The following is a 17,694-nucleotide window of genomic DNA, read 5'->3' on the forward strand; positions in this document are numbered from 1 at the left end:
CGTTTTACCTTGAAACCGTTATTTCTAATAGATTAACACAGAACAAAGGGCAGAATAAATGTAGGCGACTTGTGAAAGACGGAGTCAGGAAAGATTTTTATTTAATGGGATCCTTCTGTTGTGTTATTTCAGTTTTGGGTATACATGTAACTCTCCTACGTCCCCACACTGTAGTAGTTTCTTTTATTTCAATACTTTCTTAAATAAATACCATTATAATTATGTGCCAGGAAGTATTACCAGCTATTCCATAATTTTCATTAACCAGAGGGAGACAAGCTTAGTTGTTGCCTTTCTTAAGAGTTAAAGGATTTAGTCAACAATTTGGTTTCTGTGATCTAGCAGCCCTTCTTTCATTTGTTCATTTAACCAACAGTGAGTGTTGTGCCAGGTTCTGGGTCAAGTGCTACAAGTACAAAGATGAATAAAGCATTCCTTGTGAGTGTAACATTGAATTGGGTGAGAATTGGGTAATGGCTCTGAATATTTTTATTGCCCTGATGCAGCTAGTGATGCTGTATGCTTTCATGTGTAACGGGCTGGAGTACGGCAGTGATTCCCAAATTGGTAAGAGGATTCATATCAGGATATTGGGGAAGGGGAATAATTTTTGGAAAAAAACCTCCTAGTGATTATGATCGTACTCACTACAGAGAGCAGACTCTCCTCTCTCTGGTTTCTTTACTAGATAACTCCATTATCTTGCCCTTGCCTTGATAGTCACTAGTATCTGTTTTCATGGAGAAGTAGGATTGAGACCACTAATCACTTCCTTTTTTCTTGCTCAGTAACTTCTTCTTAGTCCTTCTTTCTTTCTCTGCAAAAATAAAAATGATTTCTGTTTAGGAAATTACTGTAACCACTCTCAGATATATCAGACCATGTTATATAAAGGTAGTCATTTTGTTACTCAGCATCATTTTGGTTTATGCTTTTGTAATTTTCCAACCTGTGTATATTCCTAGAGTCTTTTTTTTGTAGTGTATAGAAGTAGTGTGCCAGCCAGATAAAAATGCTAGTGTATAATTATGCTGTCAGGTTTTAGTTGTATTTTTTCTCTATTTGTTCTGGTGAGTATAAAAGAGTTTTTGGAGGGACCAGTTAGGAATTAGCACAGAGGTTCTTTGTCATTATGCATAAACAAATTGATTTCTTGGATGGAAAACAAAGCCCAAGTGAAAAATAGTATTTGCTGATGCATTCTGTTAGGTTGGAACATATGAAATTGCTAATTTTATAGGTAAAAAATGGTCAAATATTGTCATTGTTCTGTGATGCTTTCTAATGCTAACCTAAGCCCAATTCTTGTTTTGTTTGGGTGTTTAAAGTCAAAATTGGAAAAATCTCCTTATTTGGATAGTTCTTTTTAGATGCTAGGAGGCTTCTTTCTAATATTTACATGGTATTCACAGTTCTCTTTTTGTAAGTCCCTTAACTTTAATATGAAATGATTTGGGGTGGAAGGAAGGGGAAGTCTCTAAATCTTTTTCTTATTGGTATATTGTATGAGGGATACCAAAGAGAAGAACAACCAATATAGACATCTTTTTAAAAAAATTTTTGTAAATTAGAAAAAAAACGAAACACACTGGCATGCTCTTTCTTTTTATTTGAAAGGAAGTTTAAAATAAATGTCATTAGTGGCTCAATACAATTTTTTTCTTATTAAGGTCTTTATTGATCTTGGATGATATTTGGGATCCTTGGGTGTTAAAAGCTTTTGACAATCAGTGTCAAATTCTTCTCACAACCAGAGATAAGAGTGTTACAGATTCAGTAATGGGTAAGTATTATTTTCTTTTTATGATGATTCAATTACATTTAAATATGTGGCATACCAAATTTCTTACTATGTCTTGGTGATTTTGCAGGTCCTAAATATGTAGTGCCTGTGGAGAGTGGTTTAGGAAAAGAAAAAGCACTTGAAATTTTATCCCTTTTTGTTAATATGAAGAAAGCAGATTTGCCAGAACAAGCTCACAGTATTATACAAGAATGTAAAGGTATAATTATTTATTTTGTGTATGACGGAGTTAATAGAGATATTAATTTACCCTTTTGTAAGATAAGCTAATGAACAAGACAATTTACTTTTTTTTTTTTTTTTTTACAAAAATAGGATACAAATTCTATTCAAGTTCCCACAGACTATAAACTAAGAGACACTGAGATATACCCAGGGACATAAAAAACAGTACACAATTTCATGGTCTAAAGATATTGAAATCATACAGAGTCTGTTCTCAACACTATAGAATTATGTTAGAAATCAATATCAAAAGGTATTTGAAATAACCCACATATCTTCAAGTGCAATGTGACATTTACCAAGAGAGATCTTTGACTTAGTATTGAAAGTCTCAATAAAGTTAGAAGACTAAAAAAGCAGAGAGAAGGTGATTGCAGAGAAGAAAGTTTTTAAATGAGAAATTAATACCCAAATGAGAAATTAATATCAAAGATATTTTTAAAAAATCCTACGTATTTGGTAATTAAATGTCTACATTTAAATGATGGGTGTATCTAAGAATCCATAGCAAGGAAAATTTAAAATTATTTTTAATAGGATAAAAATGAAAAGAGAATTTACCAGTATTTGTTGCATGCAGCTGAAGCTGTTCAATGCAATTAAATACAGTGTGGAGTCTTGAATAAGCTGTGAAAACAAATGATGGACATTAGCATAAAATTTTGTGAAATTTGAAGAAAATCTGTATTTTAGTTAATACTGTCACGTTAATTTCCTGTTTTGTTTTTTTTTCCGCAATGGTAATTCTTTATCTTCTCAGAATTGGATTAAAAGTTTTCAAGCCTCATTTTGTTTTTTAAATCGCTAATATAATGCATTTTCTAGACTTTTAGCAGTAATTGTTGTTCAGTTGCTCAGTCGTGCCTGAACTCTTTGCAACCCCAGGGACTGCAGCACTGCCAGGCTTCCCTTTCCATCACCAACTCCCAGAGCTTGCTCAAACTCAGATCCATTGATCTGAGTGATGCCATCCAACCATCTCGTCCTCTATTGTCCCCTTCTCCTCCTGCCTTCAGTCTTTCCCAGCATCAGGGTCTTCTAATGTCAGCTCTTTGCATCAGGTGGCCAAAGTATTAGAGTTTCAGCATCAGTCCTTCCAGTGACTATTCAGGATTGATTTCCTTTAGGATGGACTGGTTGGATCTCCTTGCAGTCCAAGGACTCTCAAGAGTATTTTCCAACACCACAGTTCAAAAACATCAATTCTTCAGCGCTCAACCTTCTTTATGGTCTAGCTCTGTTGGACCATGAGTGACTACTGGAAAAGCCATAGCTTTCACTCTATGGGCCTTTGTTGGCAAAATAACATCTCTTCTTTTTAATATTCTGTCTAGGTTTGTCATAGTTTTTCTTCCATAGAGCAAGCATCTTTTAATTTCATGGCTGCAGTGATTTTGGAGCCCAAGAAAAGAAAGTCTCTCACTGTTCCCATTGTTTCCCTATTTGTTTGTCATGAATGATGGGAGTGGATGCCATGATTTTTGTTTTTTGAGTGTTGAGTTTCAAGCCAGCTTTTTCACTGTCCTCTTTTACTTTCATCAAGAAGCTCTTTAGTTCCTCTTCACTTTCTGCCATAAGGGTGGTGTCATCTGCATATCTGAGGTTATTGATATTTCTCCCGGCATCATGATTCCAGCTTGTGCTTCATCAAGCCCAGTATTTTGCATGATGTACTCTGCATACATGTTAAACAATCAGGGTGACAATATATAGCCTTGATGTACTCCCTTCCCAATTTTGAACCAATCTGCTATTCCATGTCTGGTTCTAATTGTTGCTTCTTGACCTGCATACAGGTTTCTCAGAGGCAGGTAAGGTGGTTTGGTATTCCCATCTCTTTTTAAGAATTTTCCACAGTTTGTTGTGATCCCCACAGTCAAAGGCTTTAGCGTAGTCAATAAAGCAGAAGTTGATATTTAGCAGTAATACTAGATGCCAAAATACATGAAACTACCGCAAAGTTTTGAGTGACTATGAACTAGAAATCTAGCATTCTATTCATACCAAGTCAAACAGGTGGAATCAAAATGTCACAAATTTTTGAGCTAGGAAAAAATTCATAATTTTTATAAAATATATATTAATGCATACTATTTATATATGTATACAAAAGCTTTTCTACTATACTTGATAAAGGCTTGAGAAGACTATAACAAAAAAGATGAAATTGGAAAACATAAACTAAGTGAAGTGGAGCACTGAATATGAAATAGAAAAAGTGAAAAACTAGGTAAAAGTAAGAGGTCATCACATAGTCCAGTTGTTTTTAAATATGACTTCTCATTAGAAACACATCTGGAGCTTTGGCGAAAAAAAGCAATACCTGGGCATTTGTATTTTTCAAAAAATTCCTACATAATTCTGATATGTATCTGAATTTTTAAAGTGATTATAGGTTTTTCTATTAAATGGTAGTTTTAGTGATAATAGAATTTTGTTATTTTCTGTTGACTAATCATGTTACAGTGGTATTAAGTGAATAATAGTTACATAATTGCAACAGTAAAAGTTCTTTATCAATTTTCACAATCAATAGCCAGATGAAAAATAACAGATAATTGCAACTGCAAGCCATAGTGGAAACATGATTAACCTAACAATATAAAATAATTACATAAAATTTGGGAGGGTTATGTAGAATGACGTAAGTGCCAATGCATACATGCTCAGATTTTCATCTGCCCAGCCAGTCTATGTCTTTTGGTTGGTGCATTTAATCCATTTACATTTAAAGTAATTATCAGTATATATGATCCTATTACCATTTTCTTAATCGTTTTGGGTTTATTTTGTGTAGGTCTTTTCCTTCTCTTGTGTTTCCTGTCTAGAAAAGTTCCTCTAGCATTTGTTGTAAGGCTGGTTTGGTAGTGCTGAATTCTCTTAACTTTGGCTTGTCTGAAAAGCTTTTGATTTCTTCATCAAATCTGAACAAGAGTCTTGCTGGGTAGAGTATTCTTGGTTATAGGTTTTTTCCCTTTCATCACTTTAAATATATTGTACATTCCCTTCTGACTTGTAGTTTCTGTTGAGAAATCAGCCGATAACCTGATGGGAGTTCGCTTGTATGTTATTTAGCTTTTTTCCCTTGTTGCTTTTAACACATCATTGTCTTTAATTTTCATCATTTTGATTACTGTGTGTATCAGTGTGTTCCTTCTTGGGTTCATCCTGCCTGGAACACTCTGGTGTTCCTGGACTTGGTTGACTATTTCCTTTCCAAAATGTTAGAGAAGTTTTTAGCTATTATGTCTTCAAATATTTTCTTGGGTCCTTTCTCACTCCCTCCTATCCTGGGATCCTTATAATGCTAACATTGGTGTGTTTAATGTTGTCGCAGAGGTCTCTCAGGTTCTCTTCATTTTTTTCCACTCTTTTTTCTATATTCTGTTCTGCAGCAGTGATTTCCACCATTCTGTCCTCCAGGAAATTTTTCCATTCTTCTGCCTCCATTATTCTGCTATTGATTCATTCTAGTGTGTTGTTCATGTCTGTTCTTTAGTTCTTCTGCGTCTTTGGTAAACATTTCTTGCGATTTCTCCATTCTGTTTCTGAGATCCTGGATCATCTTCACTATGATTATTGTGAGTTATTTTTCTAGAAGGTTACCTATTTCCACTTCGTTTCATTGTTTTCCTGGGGTTTTATCTTGTCTCTTCTGGCACATAACTTCTTGCTTTTTCATTCTGATTAACTTTCTATAATGTAGTTTTTGTTTTGGAGGCTGCGAGATTGGGTTTCTTCTTGCTTCTTCTGTCTGCCCTCGAACATGACAATTTAACACATGACATTCAGAAACTTTACTAGAATATTTAGTATTTAGGTTCTTCTGTGGAGAAGGCAATGGCACCCCAGTACTCTTGCTTGGAAAATCCCATGGATGGAGGAGCCTGGTAGGCTGCAGTCCATGGGGTCACGAAGAGTCAGACGCGACTGAGCAACTTCACTTTCACTTTTCACTTTCATGCGTTGGAGAAGGAAACGGCAACCCACTCCAGTGTTCTTGCCTGGAGAATCCCAGGGATGGGGGAGCCTGATGGGCTGCTGTCTATGGGGTTGCACAGAGTCGGACATGGCTGAAGCGACTTAGCAGTAGCAGCAGTGGTACCCTAAATGGATAGTGATATTTTGTTGTTCATTCATTAGTTAAAATAATAGTTAATGAAGACACATATGTTAGGGGTAAGATGAAGACATGGCCTTTGCTCTCAAAGAATGAAAAATATAGTGAGAGTCAAGCTTTAATTTTTTTTTTGGATGGGATTTTATTTCTTTTATTTTTACTTTCTGGCCATGCCTTCTGACTTGTGGGATCTTATTTCCCTGAATTATTTTGCAGGGAGATAGCCCATGCCCTTGGCAGTCAGCATGGAGTCCTAACCATCAGACCATCAGGGAATTCCCATAATTTTCAGTCTTATCCATTTAATGGCAAATCTTGAGCATTTTTCTGTCATTAAAATCTTTTGAAAAAAATTTACCAGTGGCATAATATTGTGATATACTTTAATTTATTCAGTCATTTCCCTGTTATTATTTAAAATTTTTTTACTATCTTGAGCAATGCTGTAATTAACATCCTTAAATGAAATAGTTCTTATTTTTAGTGACTTCCTTAGAATAAATACTTGAAGTGAATCCAAGAGTTATGTATTTTAAGGCTTTGGATAGAATGCAGCAAAAATTCTTTCTTTGAGGACAGATTGATTCTTAACTTAGTGGTAATTTGGAAATGATACAGTATTAACACAGTGATTTTTTTTTTTAGGTTCCCCTCTTGTAGTGTCTTTAATTGGTGCACTTTTACGAGATTTTCCCAACCGCTGGGAGTACTACCTCAGGCAACTTCAGAATAAGCAATTTAAGAGGATAAGAAAATCTTCATCTTATGACTATGAGGCTCTAGATGAAGCCATGTCTATAAGTGTTGAAATGCTCAGAGAAGACATCAAAGATTATTACACAGATCTTTCCATCGTTCAGAAAGATGTTAAGGTGCCTACAAAGGTAATAGATGGATCAACAATCTTTGTCATCCCCTTATTTGTGGCATGTAAGCTTTGGCTTAGTACTGAGGATATTGTTACAGAGGATATCAGCAAGATAAAACCTGTGTGCCTGAGGAGGTAGGGTAGAGGATGTAGAAATCCCAGTACTCTTAGTTTTCTTCAAGGATTTGTTGTTGAACTCAGGTGAGTTGCCTGTTTCTCAGTGATTTTCATGAACCTGGAGAAACATTTGACTTCTTCAGAACTTTCTCTTTTTTATCTTGATGCATATTTGAACTTCTTATCAAATGGAGATATTATTCAGGGATTTAAATACATGATTTTTTTTTGTGTTAATCTCTTATCTGCAATCCTGGTTCACTGTACATTGTGGCACATTAAATGCTTAAAATGATTCCTAGGTGTTATGTATCCTCTGGGACTTGGAAACGGAAGAAGTTGAAGACATATTACAGGAATTTGTTAATAAGTCTCTCTTGTTCTGTGACCGGAATGGAAAATCATTTCTTTATTATTTACATGATCTGCAAGTAGATTTCCTTACTGAAAAGAATCGCAGCCAGCTTCAGGTACTTGCATCTCTGTACATTTCTTTTTTTTTTTTTTTTTAAAGTTTTTATTTTGAAATGATTTTATACTTAAGTCTTACAGAATTTTAGTATAGAAAATAGTATAGTTTCTGTGCATATACCTTTACTTAGCTTCCCTCAGTGTTAACATCTTAATAACTGTAATACAGTTATCAAAGCCAGAACATTAACATTGACTAAGTACTGTGACTTACTTTCCCTGGAGATGGGAATGGCAACCTACTCCAGTATTCTAGCCTGGGAAATTCCACGGACAGAGGAGCCTGGCGGACGACAGTCCATGGGGTCACACAGAATCGGACATGACTGAGTGACTAACAAGAACAAGAAAAGAACTGTTAACTGATACTTTATTTGGATTTCGCCAGCTTTCCCATTAATGTCCTTTTTGTACATCAGATTCAATTGTTTCCCATATTACATAATATTGTCCTTTCCTTAGTTTACTCAAATTTAGGCAAATGCCTCAGCTTGCTTTCTTCTGCGGTCCCTTTGGAAGAGTACTCACCAGTTATTTTGCACAGTGTTCCTTAGTTTGGGTTTGTCTCATGTTTTTTCTTGACTAGAGCAAGGTTACATATTTTTGGCAGTAACACTACAGAGGTGCTGTGTGTCCTTCTCAGTGCATCATACCCAGGGTGTTGATAATGGTTCATCAGTGATAGTAACATTGATTACCTGGTTAAAGTTTCTCCGCTGTAAAGTTATTGTTTTTTCCTTTTGTAATTAATGTGTATCTTGTGGGGAGATTCTCTGTACCTTTTCTTTAATATATAGTTTTATTAATTTTTGTTTGTTTGCACGGGCTTTCTCTAGTTGCAGCAAGTGTGTGCATGGGCCTCTCCTTACGGTGGCTTCTCTTGTGGAGTATGGGCTCTAGGTGTGCGGCCTTCAGTAGTTGCAGCTCATGGGCTTGGTAGTTACAGCTTTTGACTCTAGAGCCGAGGGCTCAGAAATTGTGGCACATGGGCTTAGTTGCTCAGTGGCATGCAGAATCTTCACAGATCAGGGATCTAACCCATGTTTCCTGCATTGGCAGGTGGATTCCCATCCACTGTGCCACCAGGAAAGTCCTGTACATTCTTAAATAGCTTTGGAAGATGGGGTTTCTGTGATGCTTGGGTTATGAAATTGCTTCTGTCTTCTGACATGTTTCATTTGGGTTTCAGGATCTCCACAAGAAGATGGTCACTCAGTTCCAGAGACATCACCAGTTACATTCTCTTACACCAGATCAGGAGGATTGCATGTATTGGTACAATTTTCTGGCCTATCACATGGCCAGTGCTAATATGCACAAAGTAAGATGACTCATTAAGAAACATTATTTTCTTCGGTCTGACTTTTTTTTGTCTCATGTTGAGAATTTTCTTTTACTAGTAAATATAGGGTTATACCCTATGTAAGTAATGTAGTTTTTGTTAACTGTTTTTATCTGCAGTTACCTTAGTAACTGTAGTAAGTTAACCCCCTAAAAATTAACTCTCTTCATACCAGTAACTATCTTTGTGGGTGATACGGATTTGTTTTTAAGTTTTGAGAGGAAATGGAGGCTGGGAAAGTATATTCATTCAGTAAATGTTTATGGAGTGCCTGTTGTGTACTGGTATTATTCTTCATTATGAACAACATACCACGGGCACGAAGTCCCTGCTGTCATTGAACTTACACGCTGGGGAGATACTGATACAGGACAGATAGATTTCTCCCATGTCAAGGGATAGTAGGCGCTCAAGAAGGAAAAAGCCTACATGGAGAAAGGAAATGATGATTTTGGTGTTGGGATCATCGTGATTTGCTGAGAATTTGATGTGTATCATAAGAGAAAGAGGAGTCAAAGATAACTTCAAGCTTGTGCAGTGGAAAGATTGGAGTTGCCGTGAGCTGAGATGGGAATAGCTGTGGGTCAAACAAGTATTTTTCCAGGGATGATGGGAAGATTAGGAACTCATTTGGAATATATTAAGTCGGGTGTACATATTAAGATATCTGACTGAAAATATTGAGCATATAGTTGGGTATACCAACCCGAACCTCTGGGGAAAGTTAGGTTATAAAGATAAAATTTGGGAATCATCAGCACATAGATGGTATTTGAAGTCATATTCAAAATGTTAACATTTTAGAAAACATATGTACTTTGAATAATTTTTCTATGCTAAGGTATATTGTCTCTTGATTATGAATACGGTGTATTGTAGCCTATTTTTTTCCACCTAGCAAAATGGTTTGTTTAATAATCAACATTGGAATGATGGTATTCCAGTAAATATCTGTGCTCTAACTTACTTAGCCAAACTGTAGTTGTTGAACATTTAGGTTGTTTTCAGTTTTTTCCCCCTTTATGATGATGTAATGAAATTCTTGTTTGTCTTCACACCTGTATTATTTCCTTTGGAAATGCCCTGAAATGAAATTACTGAGTCAATGCACCTTTTAAAAACATTTGATATGTATGATAGTGTCATAGTGTCCTATCCATGATAGTGTCCTTTCATTTTTTTTAACCTTTTTTCTTTGGAAAACAGAAGAAAAAATTAAATGAAGATCACAACCATTGCTAATGCTTTTGTGTGTGGTTTTCTAGATCATTTTGCTGCTCAGATACACACACCTGTTGTTTAAAACCAGAATGGGATCTTGATAGGAATATAGTCTTATATTTTATTTTTTCTACTTAATTGTATTTTATGGTTATCTTTTTATGCCAGTTAATATAGACTGATACGAGCTAACATTTTTTATATGCTTAAAAAATTATTTATTTATTTGGCTGTACTGGGTCTTAGTTGCAGCCTGGGAATGTCTTAGTTATAGCATGTGGGAGGATTTAGTTCTCCAATCAAGGATTGAATAGTCTTTAAAAATCTGATAATAATAAATTGTAAATCTTTGTTGTTTCCCTTTGATTATTGGTGAAATTCATGACCATTTGTATTTTTTATTTTGTGAGTTGGCTCTCATCCATTGCCTTTACCTATTTTTCTATTAGAGTGTTTGTCTTTTTCTTGTTATAATTTTTATAAGAAAAGATAAGTTCTCATCTACCATACATTTGTAAATAAATTCTTTTCCTGTTTTTTGTCTTAAATTTTATTTATATTTATTTTTAACGTACTGAAGATTTGAGCTTATATGTAGTTAAATGCATCACGGTTTTTCTTTCTGATATTTTGTTTTGGTGTCATGTGTATGAAAATTTCCTTCACCCCAGGGTTACAAAAATAGTAAATATCTGTATCTTCTGGTGGTTTTTGAAGTTTGTTTTATATTTAAGTCTTAATAGTCCAACTGAAATTTGAGTTAAGCTGTGAGGTTCATTTTCTGTTTCTTTGGAATTATTAATGATATGTTCCGTTTTGTCCTTAAATTCTAGATGTCTGCTAAGTTTCTCTCAGTAGTGTTAGGATAGTGATGGTAGATTTAAAATGCTTTGGTCTCTTTAACAGTGCTCCTGATCTTACTTTCTTTTTTTTTTAAAGGAACTGTGTGCTTTAATGTTTTCCCTGGATTGGATTAAAGCAAAAACAGAACTTGTAGGCCCTGCTCATCTGATTCATGAATTTGTGGAATACAGGCATATATTGGATGAAAAGGTATATATTAATATTAAAAATAAGTCCTTAAAGGACATACATTTAATTCTAGATTTAATATTGGGGATGAGCAAAATAGAAGAGGTGAAGAGCAATAATTTCCTCATGTTAATCTAGATTAGTCTGATTATTTTGCCTACTCTCCTACTGGGAGTGTGGATAGGATTGAGATTTGAAAGCTGGGAAGTAAACTGTTCAGTGATTTTCTTCTTTTTTTCTAGGAAAAAGAATGTGTTAGAGCAGTACTTTGATAATGAGATTTTTTTTACCCTGTGTTTAAAAGTCTGAAGAGGATCACTGTGTATTTGTTACCTAATGGTTGGCTATTTAATTTTAGCTCATATAGAGAATATTTAAGCCTTTAAAGTGACAAGATCACAGAAACAGAAAAATATCTGATCTTGGCTCTGGTTATGTTTCTAAGCAATTCTATTTTGTTCATAGGATGGTACAGACTGTGAGAATTTCCAGGAGTTTTTATCTTTAAATGGGCATCTTCTTGGACGACAGCCATTTCCTAATATTGTGCAACTGGGCCTCTGTGAACTGGAAACTTCAGAGGTTTATCGGCAAGCTAAGCTGCAGGCCAAGCAGGAGGTCGATAATGGAATGCTTTACCTGGAGTGGGTGTAAGTAGGTTAGGAGAGAAACCAGAGGGAGCAGAGTGCTGACTATGTCATTATTTCTCAGGTAGCGAATACATTCACTCCAGGAAGATTTAACTACTTTCTAGAAAGGGCTCGAACTTTTAATAAGCATTCTTTCTTATTGACAAGTTTTAGAAAAGTAACCATATGTTTTCAGAGAGTCTGTTGAAACAGATGCTTGCCTATAAGTTGACTTTTGACAAGTCATCCTAAATATTGGTATAAATGCTTTACTTACTGTAATTACAATGTAGTAGCAAAGAGCATTGTTTTTGAAGCTGCAAACATGGGTTTGTGACTCAGTTCTGGAACCTTAAGAGTTTTGTGATTTTTGAACAAGTTACAGGTTACTTTCCTGTTTCATACATCAAGTAGTGATAACAAACCTTTAAAATAAGTTCTATTTTTGTCACGATTCAAATGAGATATTGGATATAAAGTGATGAGTACTTTGTCTGGCATATAGCCCTTATTGGGCTTCCCTGGTAGCTCAGCTGGTAAAGAATCCATCTGCAGAGTAGGAGACCCAGGGTTGATCGCTGGGTCAGGAAGATCCCCTAGAGAAGGGAATGGCTACCCACACCAGTATTTTTTTTTTTTTTATACAAAATGACAGTTTTATTTTCCACAATTGTAGTGATCTGATTTTTGTGTTTTTTAAATTGATTAATTTATTTTACTTTACAATATTGTATTGGTCTTGCCATACATTGACTTGAATCCGCCATGAGGGTACATGTGTTCCCGATCCTGAACCCCCCTCCTACCTCCCTCCCCATCCCATCCCTCTGGGTCATCCCAGTGCACCAGCTCCGAGCACCCTATGTGATGCATCAAACCTGGATTGGTGATTCATTTCACATATGATATTTTACATGTTTCAATGCCATTCTCCCATATCATCCCACACTCGCCCTCTCCCACAGAGTCCAAAAGACTGTTCTATACATCTGTGTCTCTTTTGCTGTCTTACATACAGGGTTATCCTTCCTTCTTTCTAAATTCCATATATATGTGTTAGTATAGTGTACTGGTATTTTTCTTTCTGGCTTACTTCACTCTGTATAAGAGGCTCCAGTTTCATCCACCTCATTAGAACTGATTCAAATGTATTCTTTTTAATGGTTGAGTAATATTCCATTGTGTATATGTACTACAGCTTTCTTATCGATTCATCTGCTGATGGACATCTAGGTTGCTTCCATGTCCTGGCTGTTATAAACAGTGCTGTGATGAACATTGGGGTACACGTGTCTGTTTCGATTCTGGTTTCCTTGGTGTGTATGCCCAGCAGTGGGATTGCTGGGTCAAAAGGCAGTTTTATTTCCAGTTTTTTAAGGAATCTCCACACTGTTCTCCATAGTGGCTGCACGAGTTTGCATTCCCACCAACAGTATAAGAGGTTTCCCTTTTCTCCACACCCTCTCCAGCATTTATTGCTTGTAGACTTTTGGATAGCAGCCATTCTGACTGGTGTGAAATGGTACCTCATTGTGGTTTTGATTTGCATTTCTCTGATAATGAGTGGATGTTGAGCATCTTTTCATGTGTTTGTTAGCCATCCGTATGTCTTCTTTGGAGAAATGTCTGTTTAGTTCTGTGGCCCACTTTTTGACTGGGTCGTCTATTTTTCTGGAATTGAGCTGCAGTTGCTTGTATATTTTTGAGATATATTGAGATATTTTGAGATACATATTTTAATTCTTTGTCTGTTGCTTCGTTTGCTATTATTTCCTCCCATTCTGAAGGCTGTCTTTTCACCTTGCTTATAGTTTCCTTTGTTGTGCAGAAGCTTTTAATTTTAATTATGTCCCATTTGTTTATTTTTGCTTTTATTTCCAGTATTCTGGGCTGTGGGTCATAGAGGATCCTGCTATAGTTTATGGCAGAGAATACCCACACCAGTATTCTTGCTTGGGGAACTCCATGGACAGAGGAGCTTGGCGGGTTCTGGCTCTAGGCTGCCTGGGCTTGACTCCGAGCTTATGCTGATTTTCAGTTGTGTATTATTGGAAGAGAATTACTCAGCTTCTCTTGCCTAGTGGTACTATTTCATAGCATTATTGTGAGGATTAAATGAATGTGTGTGTATATGTAAAACATAAAATTGTTGGTTGCTTAGAATAGTACTTAGATCTTAGAAAGTGCTCCATGAATATTAGTAGTTGTTATTAAGAATAAATAGCATTTCGTATTTTGCCTGGTTTATATCATTGGTATAATATATACAGTTGAATTGGTGTCTTAGTGACTAAAATAGAATTGTAATACTTGGTCTCATAATCAGATGGACATAGATTTAGTTCTTGTTCTCTTTTGAATTGTTGATTTTGTTATTATTATTATTATTTTTCATTTCATCAGTTGTATTTCAACCCTCTGATGCTTAGTCATTCATACCTATATCATTGTTTTTTCTTTTTTTCTGGCTCTGTGGCTTGTGAGATCCCAGTTCCCTGACCAAGGGTGGAATCTGCCCCCTACAGTGGAAGCATGGAGTCCCAACCACTGGACTGCCGGGAGTTCCCTTTATAGCTGTATTTTTTAAATTAATAAATTAATTATTTTTGGTTGTGCTGGGTCTTCGTTGCTGCGTGGCTTTTCTCTAGTTGCAATGTATGGGCTTCTCATTGTGGTAGCTTCTTGTTGCAGAGTACGGGCTCCAGGGTGCACAGGCTTTAGTTGTTGTGGCCCTGGGGCTCTAGAGCTTAGACTCAGTAGTTGTGTTGCACGGGCTTAGTTGCTCCACAGTATGTGGGATCTTCCTGGGTCAGGTATAGAGCTCAGGTATTGGCAGGTGGGTTCTTTACTACTGAGCCACCGGGTAAGCCTTAACTGGGTTTGACCAGGTCATGTTCAAAGAAGCTTTATTTTTCAGTACTAGAAAGATTTTCTGTTCTTTCTGTAGAAAGTTTAGGTTCATATAAACTTAATGTAACTGAGTTTCAGCTTTCAAAGAAATCATTTATTCGTAGATTCATTTGTTATTTAATACTTTTTGGCTATATGTGGATCATTGTGACTGGTCAGTTTCTGAATTTTGAGAAATTGAGTAGATAGTGGAAAGTAGTTTCTTAATCTTACTCTCTAAACTTTGCTGGTAACTTACCTGTTTATCCTCTGGATTCTCATCACTCTAGTTCTTGTAGCTTGTTTTTTTATCACTTCTAGTGAAGTTTAATACTTCCTAGGCAAGATTTAGGAGAAGGCAATGGCACCCCACTCTTGCCCGGAAAATCCCATGGATGGAGGAGCCTGGTAGGCTGCAGTCCATGGGGTAGCTAAGAGTCAGACACGACTGAGCGACTTCACTTTCACTTTTCACTTTCATGCATTGGAGAAGGAAATGGCAACCCACTCCAGTGTTCTTGCCTGGAGAATCCCAGGGACTGGGGAGCCTGGTGGGCTGCCATCTTTGGGGTCCCACAGAGTCAGTCAGACACGACTGAAGTGACTTAGCAGCAGCAGCAGGCAAGATTTAAGTCTGATTTACCTTTGTGTTCCCTTTTTTCCTTTGGTCTATTTTGTGTGTGACACTTGCTTAGAATAGGTATCTTACTAGCTTACGTTATTTGTGTAACACATCCAATAAGTAGTAGAACTAGGGTGGCCTTTTAGGTTTGTCTGACTCCTAACCTTTGACTCTTAAGATGATACCATTTAACATACTTACTGTGACTGGGGTGTGTGTGTGTGTAATTCAGACACTGTTCTAATACTTTCCCCTTTTAAGTATGTGCATTACATTCCTTTATCCTTTAGCCCTAAAGTAATATATATAGTCGTGGAGTAGTATTTAGTAGATTAAGATGCAAAGAAAATGACTTTTTTTCCCTCTATATTGTAATAATTAGAGAAGAGCAGTTTTAAAGTGCACATCATAGTGGTGGGTGTAATGTCATATTTTAGTTAGGGAATGAGCTTCATTTTGGTATAACTTTCCTTTTAAGAAAGATGGAGATTTTTTTGAGGTTTTTCCTTTCATAATGTTTTCTCTGCACATGTTGTTATTAATGTATCAGAGGAAAAAAAAATGACGTGTATTTGATTAACTGATTATTTATAATACATGATAGGTTGCTTGATATAGGGTAACTTATCTTAAAATGCTACTTTCTGTTATGCTTTTTTACTTCAGATGATTTCTGCTGTCATTTACATGTTGGTAATGTAAGAGATTTGTATTTTTTGGAGCATAACTGTGTTAAAAGAGTTTATTATGGAAAGAAAATGATTACTTTTATTTATTTGGTTTCTGTTCAATTTTTTCTTATATTTAGAAACAAAAAAAACATGAAGAACCTCTCCCGCTTGGTTGTCCGCCCCCATACAGATGCTGTTTACCATGCTTGCTTTTCTGAAGATGGTCAAAGAATAGCTTCTTCTGGAGCTGATAAAACTTTACAGGTAAACCTCTCTCTTGAGAAAAATTGAGTCATGTACCTAATACTGGGTGTATTTCTTTTTTTTTTTCTTTTTTTTTTGGCCGTGCCACATGGCTTGTGGGATCTTGGTTCCCCAACCAAGAATTGAGCCTGGACCCTGGCAGTGAAAGTGCCGAGTCCTAACCATTAGACTGCCAGGGAATTCCTGTGTACATATTAGAGTATATTTCAATTCTGAAACTCAAGAAAATTACACATTAGGAGCAGAGGAACATTCAGATCTCTTAAATATCTTATGAAAGGTTTCTCTATAGATTTAAAAGATATGATGGTGTGTCTTCATAATTCTAAACTTGCCAAGTGTTGTAGAAGTGCCTTTTACCTTAGCATTCAGTTACTGTCACCCATGTGCCAGCTAATGGTAATGAGGAAATGATCACTTGGTTAAAGGCCAGAAGGATGTCACAGTGCAGTGAACAGGGCTCTGATTAAAAAATGCTGATTAAATCAAATACCTGTTTTATCACAGGCTTGGGAAAATTTCTGACTGTAAATAGGAATTGGACTAGACTATTTCCTAAGGTGCTTGAAGGTGCTTTCTTTAATTTCTCATTTGTTTTCAGACAGCATGATGGAGTGGTTTTCTTTAAATTAGTATTGAACCTTTTGATTTTGAAGGAAACAAAAATTAGTTTAAAACACTTAAATTTAAGATTACAAAGGACTTCCCTGGTGGTCTAGTGGCTAAGACTCCACATTCCCAGCTCAGGGGGCCCAGGTTCGATCTCTGGTTGGGGAACTAGATTCCACGTGCTGCGACTAAGAGTTCATATGCTACAACTAAAAAAGATCCTACATGCTGCAAGTAAGACCTGGTGCAGCCAAATAAATAGTATTTTTTAAAAAAATTAATCTTGCAAGACTGTGATTGTAAGCCTTACTTCTATATGTGTACTTGATTACCATGCGTATTAATTTGGCTTTTGAGCCACAGAAGCATATTGAATAATTTGTTTTCTGTTGATTGTTAAGAATTTGCTAAGCTGTTTTCAAGAACTGAAGCTCTCCTGTCAGTTCTTTTTATTGATGTTATAAACATTTAACAAGAGACAATTTTCTTTTTTATGTAAAGGCATACAAATTCTGACAAATTTTGACTTTTTTTGAATTGATACTGCCAAGGTTCACTTCTCTTGCAAAATAATAGTGTTTAAGATCTTTCAAAGAAATACTTTTTATTGAATGATGACCCATGGGTAAGCAGTTATAGTAAAAAGATCTTATTGTTGTGCGTATAGGTATTCAAAGCTGAAACAGGAGAGAAACTTCTAGAAATCAAGGCTCATGAGGATGAAGTGCTTTGCTGTGCATTCTCTGCAGATGACAGATTTATAGCAACCTGCTCAGTGGATAAAAAAGTGAAGGTATGAAACGATTTTCT

General features: G+C 36.0%; 1 protein-coding gene across 4 annotated transcripts in view; it reads left to right on the forward strand.

The window, feature by feature from the left end:
• Positions 1-17,694, forward strand: part of APAF1 (apoptotic peptidase activating factor 1) — a 77,341-nt gene that overhangs the window by 12,424 nt on the left and 47,223 nt on the right. For all 4 annotated transcript variants that reach the window (XM_068971239.1, XM_068971242.1, XM_068971241.1 and 1 more), the window contains exons 5-13: positions 1,671-1,783; positions 1,872-2,003; positions 6,795-7,033; positions 7,437-7,604; positions 8,795-8,926; positions 11,108-11,221; positions 11,666-11,850; positions 16,149-16,275; positions 17,552-17,677. In XM_068971239.1, coding sequence (XP_068827340.1) covers positions 1,671-1,783; positions 1,872-2,003; positions 6,795-7,033; positions 7,437-7,604; positions 8,795-8,926; positions 11,108-11,221; positions 11,666-11,850; positions 16,149-16,275; positions 17,552-17,677 — 1,336 coding nt within the window. The remainder of the gene's footprint in view (positions 1-1,670; positions 1,784-1,871; positions 2,004-6,794; positions 7,034-7,436; positions 7,605-8,794; positions 8,927-11,107; positions 11,222-11,665; positions 11,851-16,148; positions 16,276-17,551; positions 17,678-17,694) is intronic.

This window comes from Capricornis sumatraensis, chromosome 4, assembly GCF_032405125.1.
Source record: "Capricornis sumatraensis isolate serow.1 chromosome 4, serow.2, whole genome shotgun sequence".
In the NCBI taxonomy this organism is placed as follows: domain Eukaryota; kingdom Metazoa; phylum Chordata; class Mammalia; order Artiodactyla; family Bovidae; genus Capricornis; species Capricornis sumatraensis.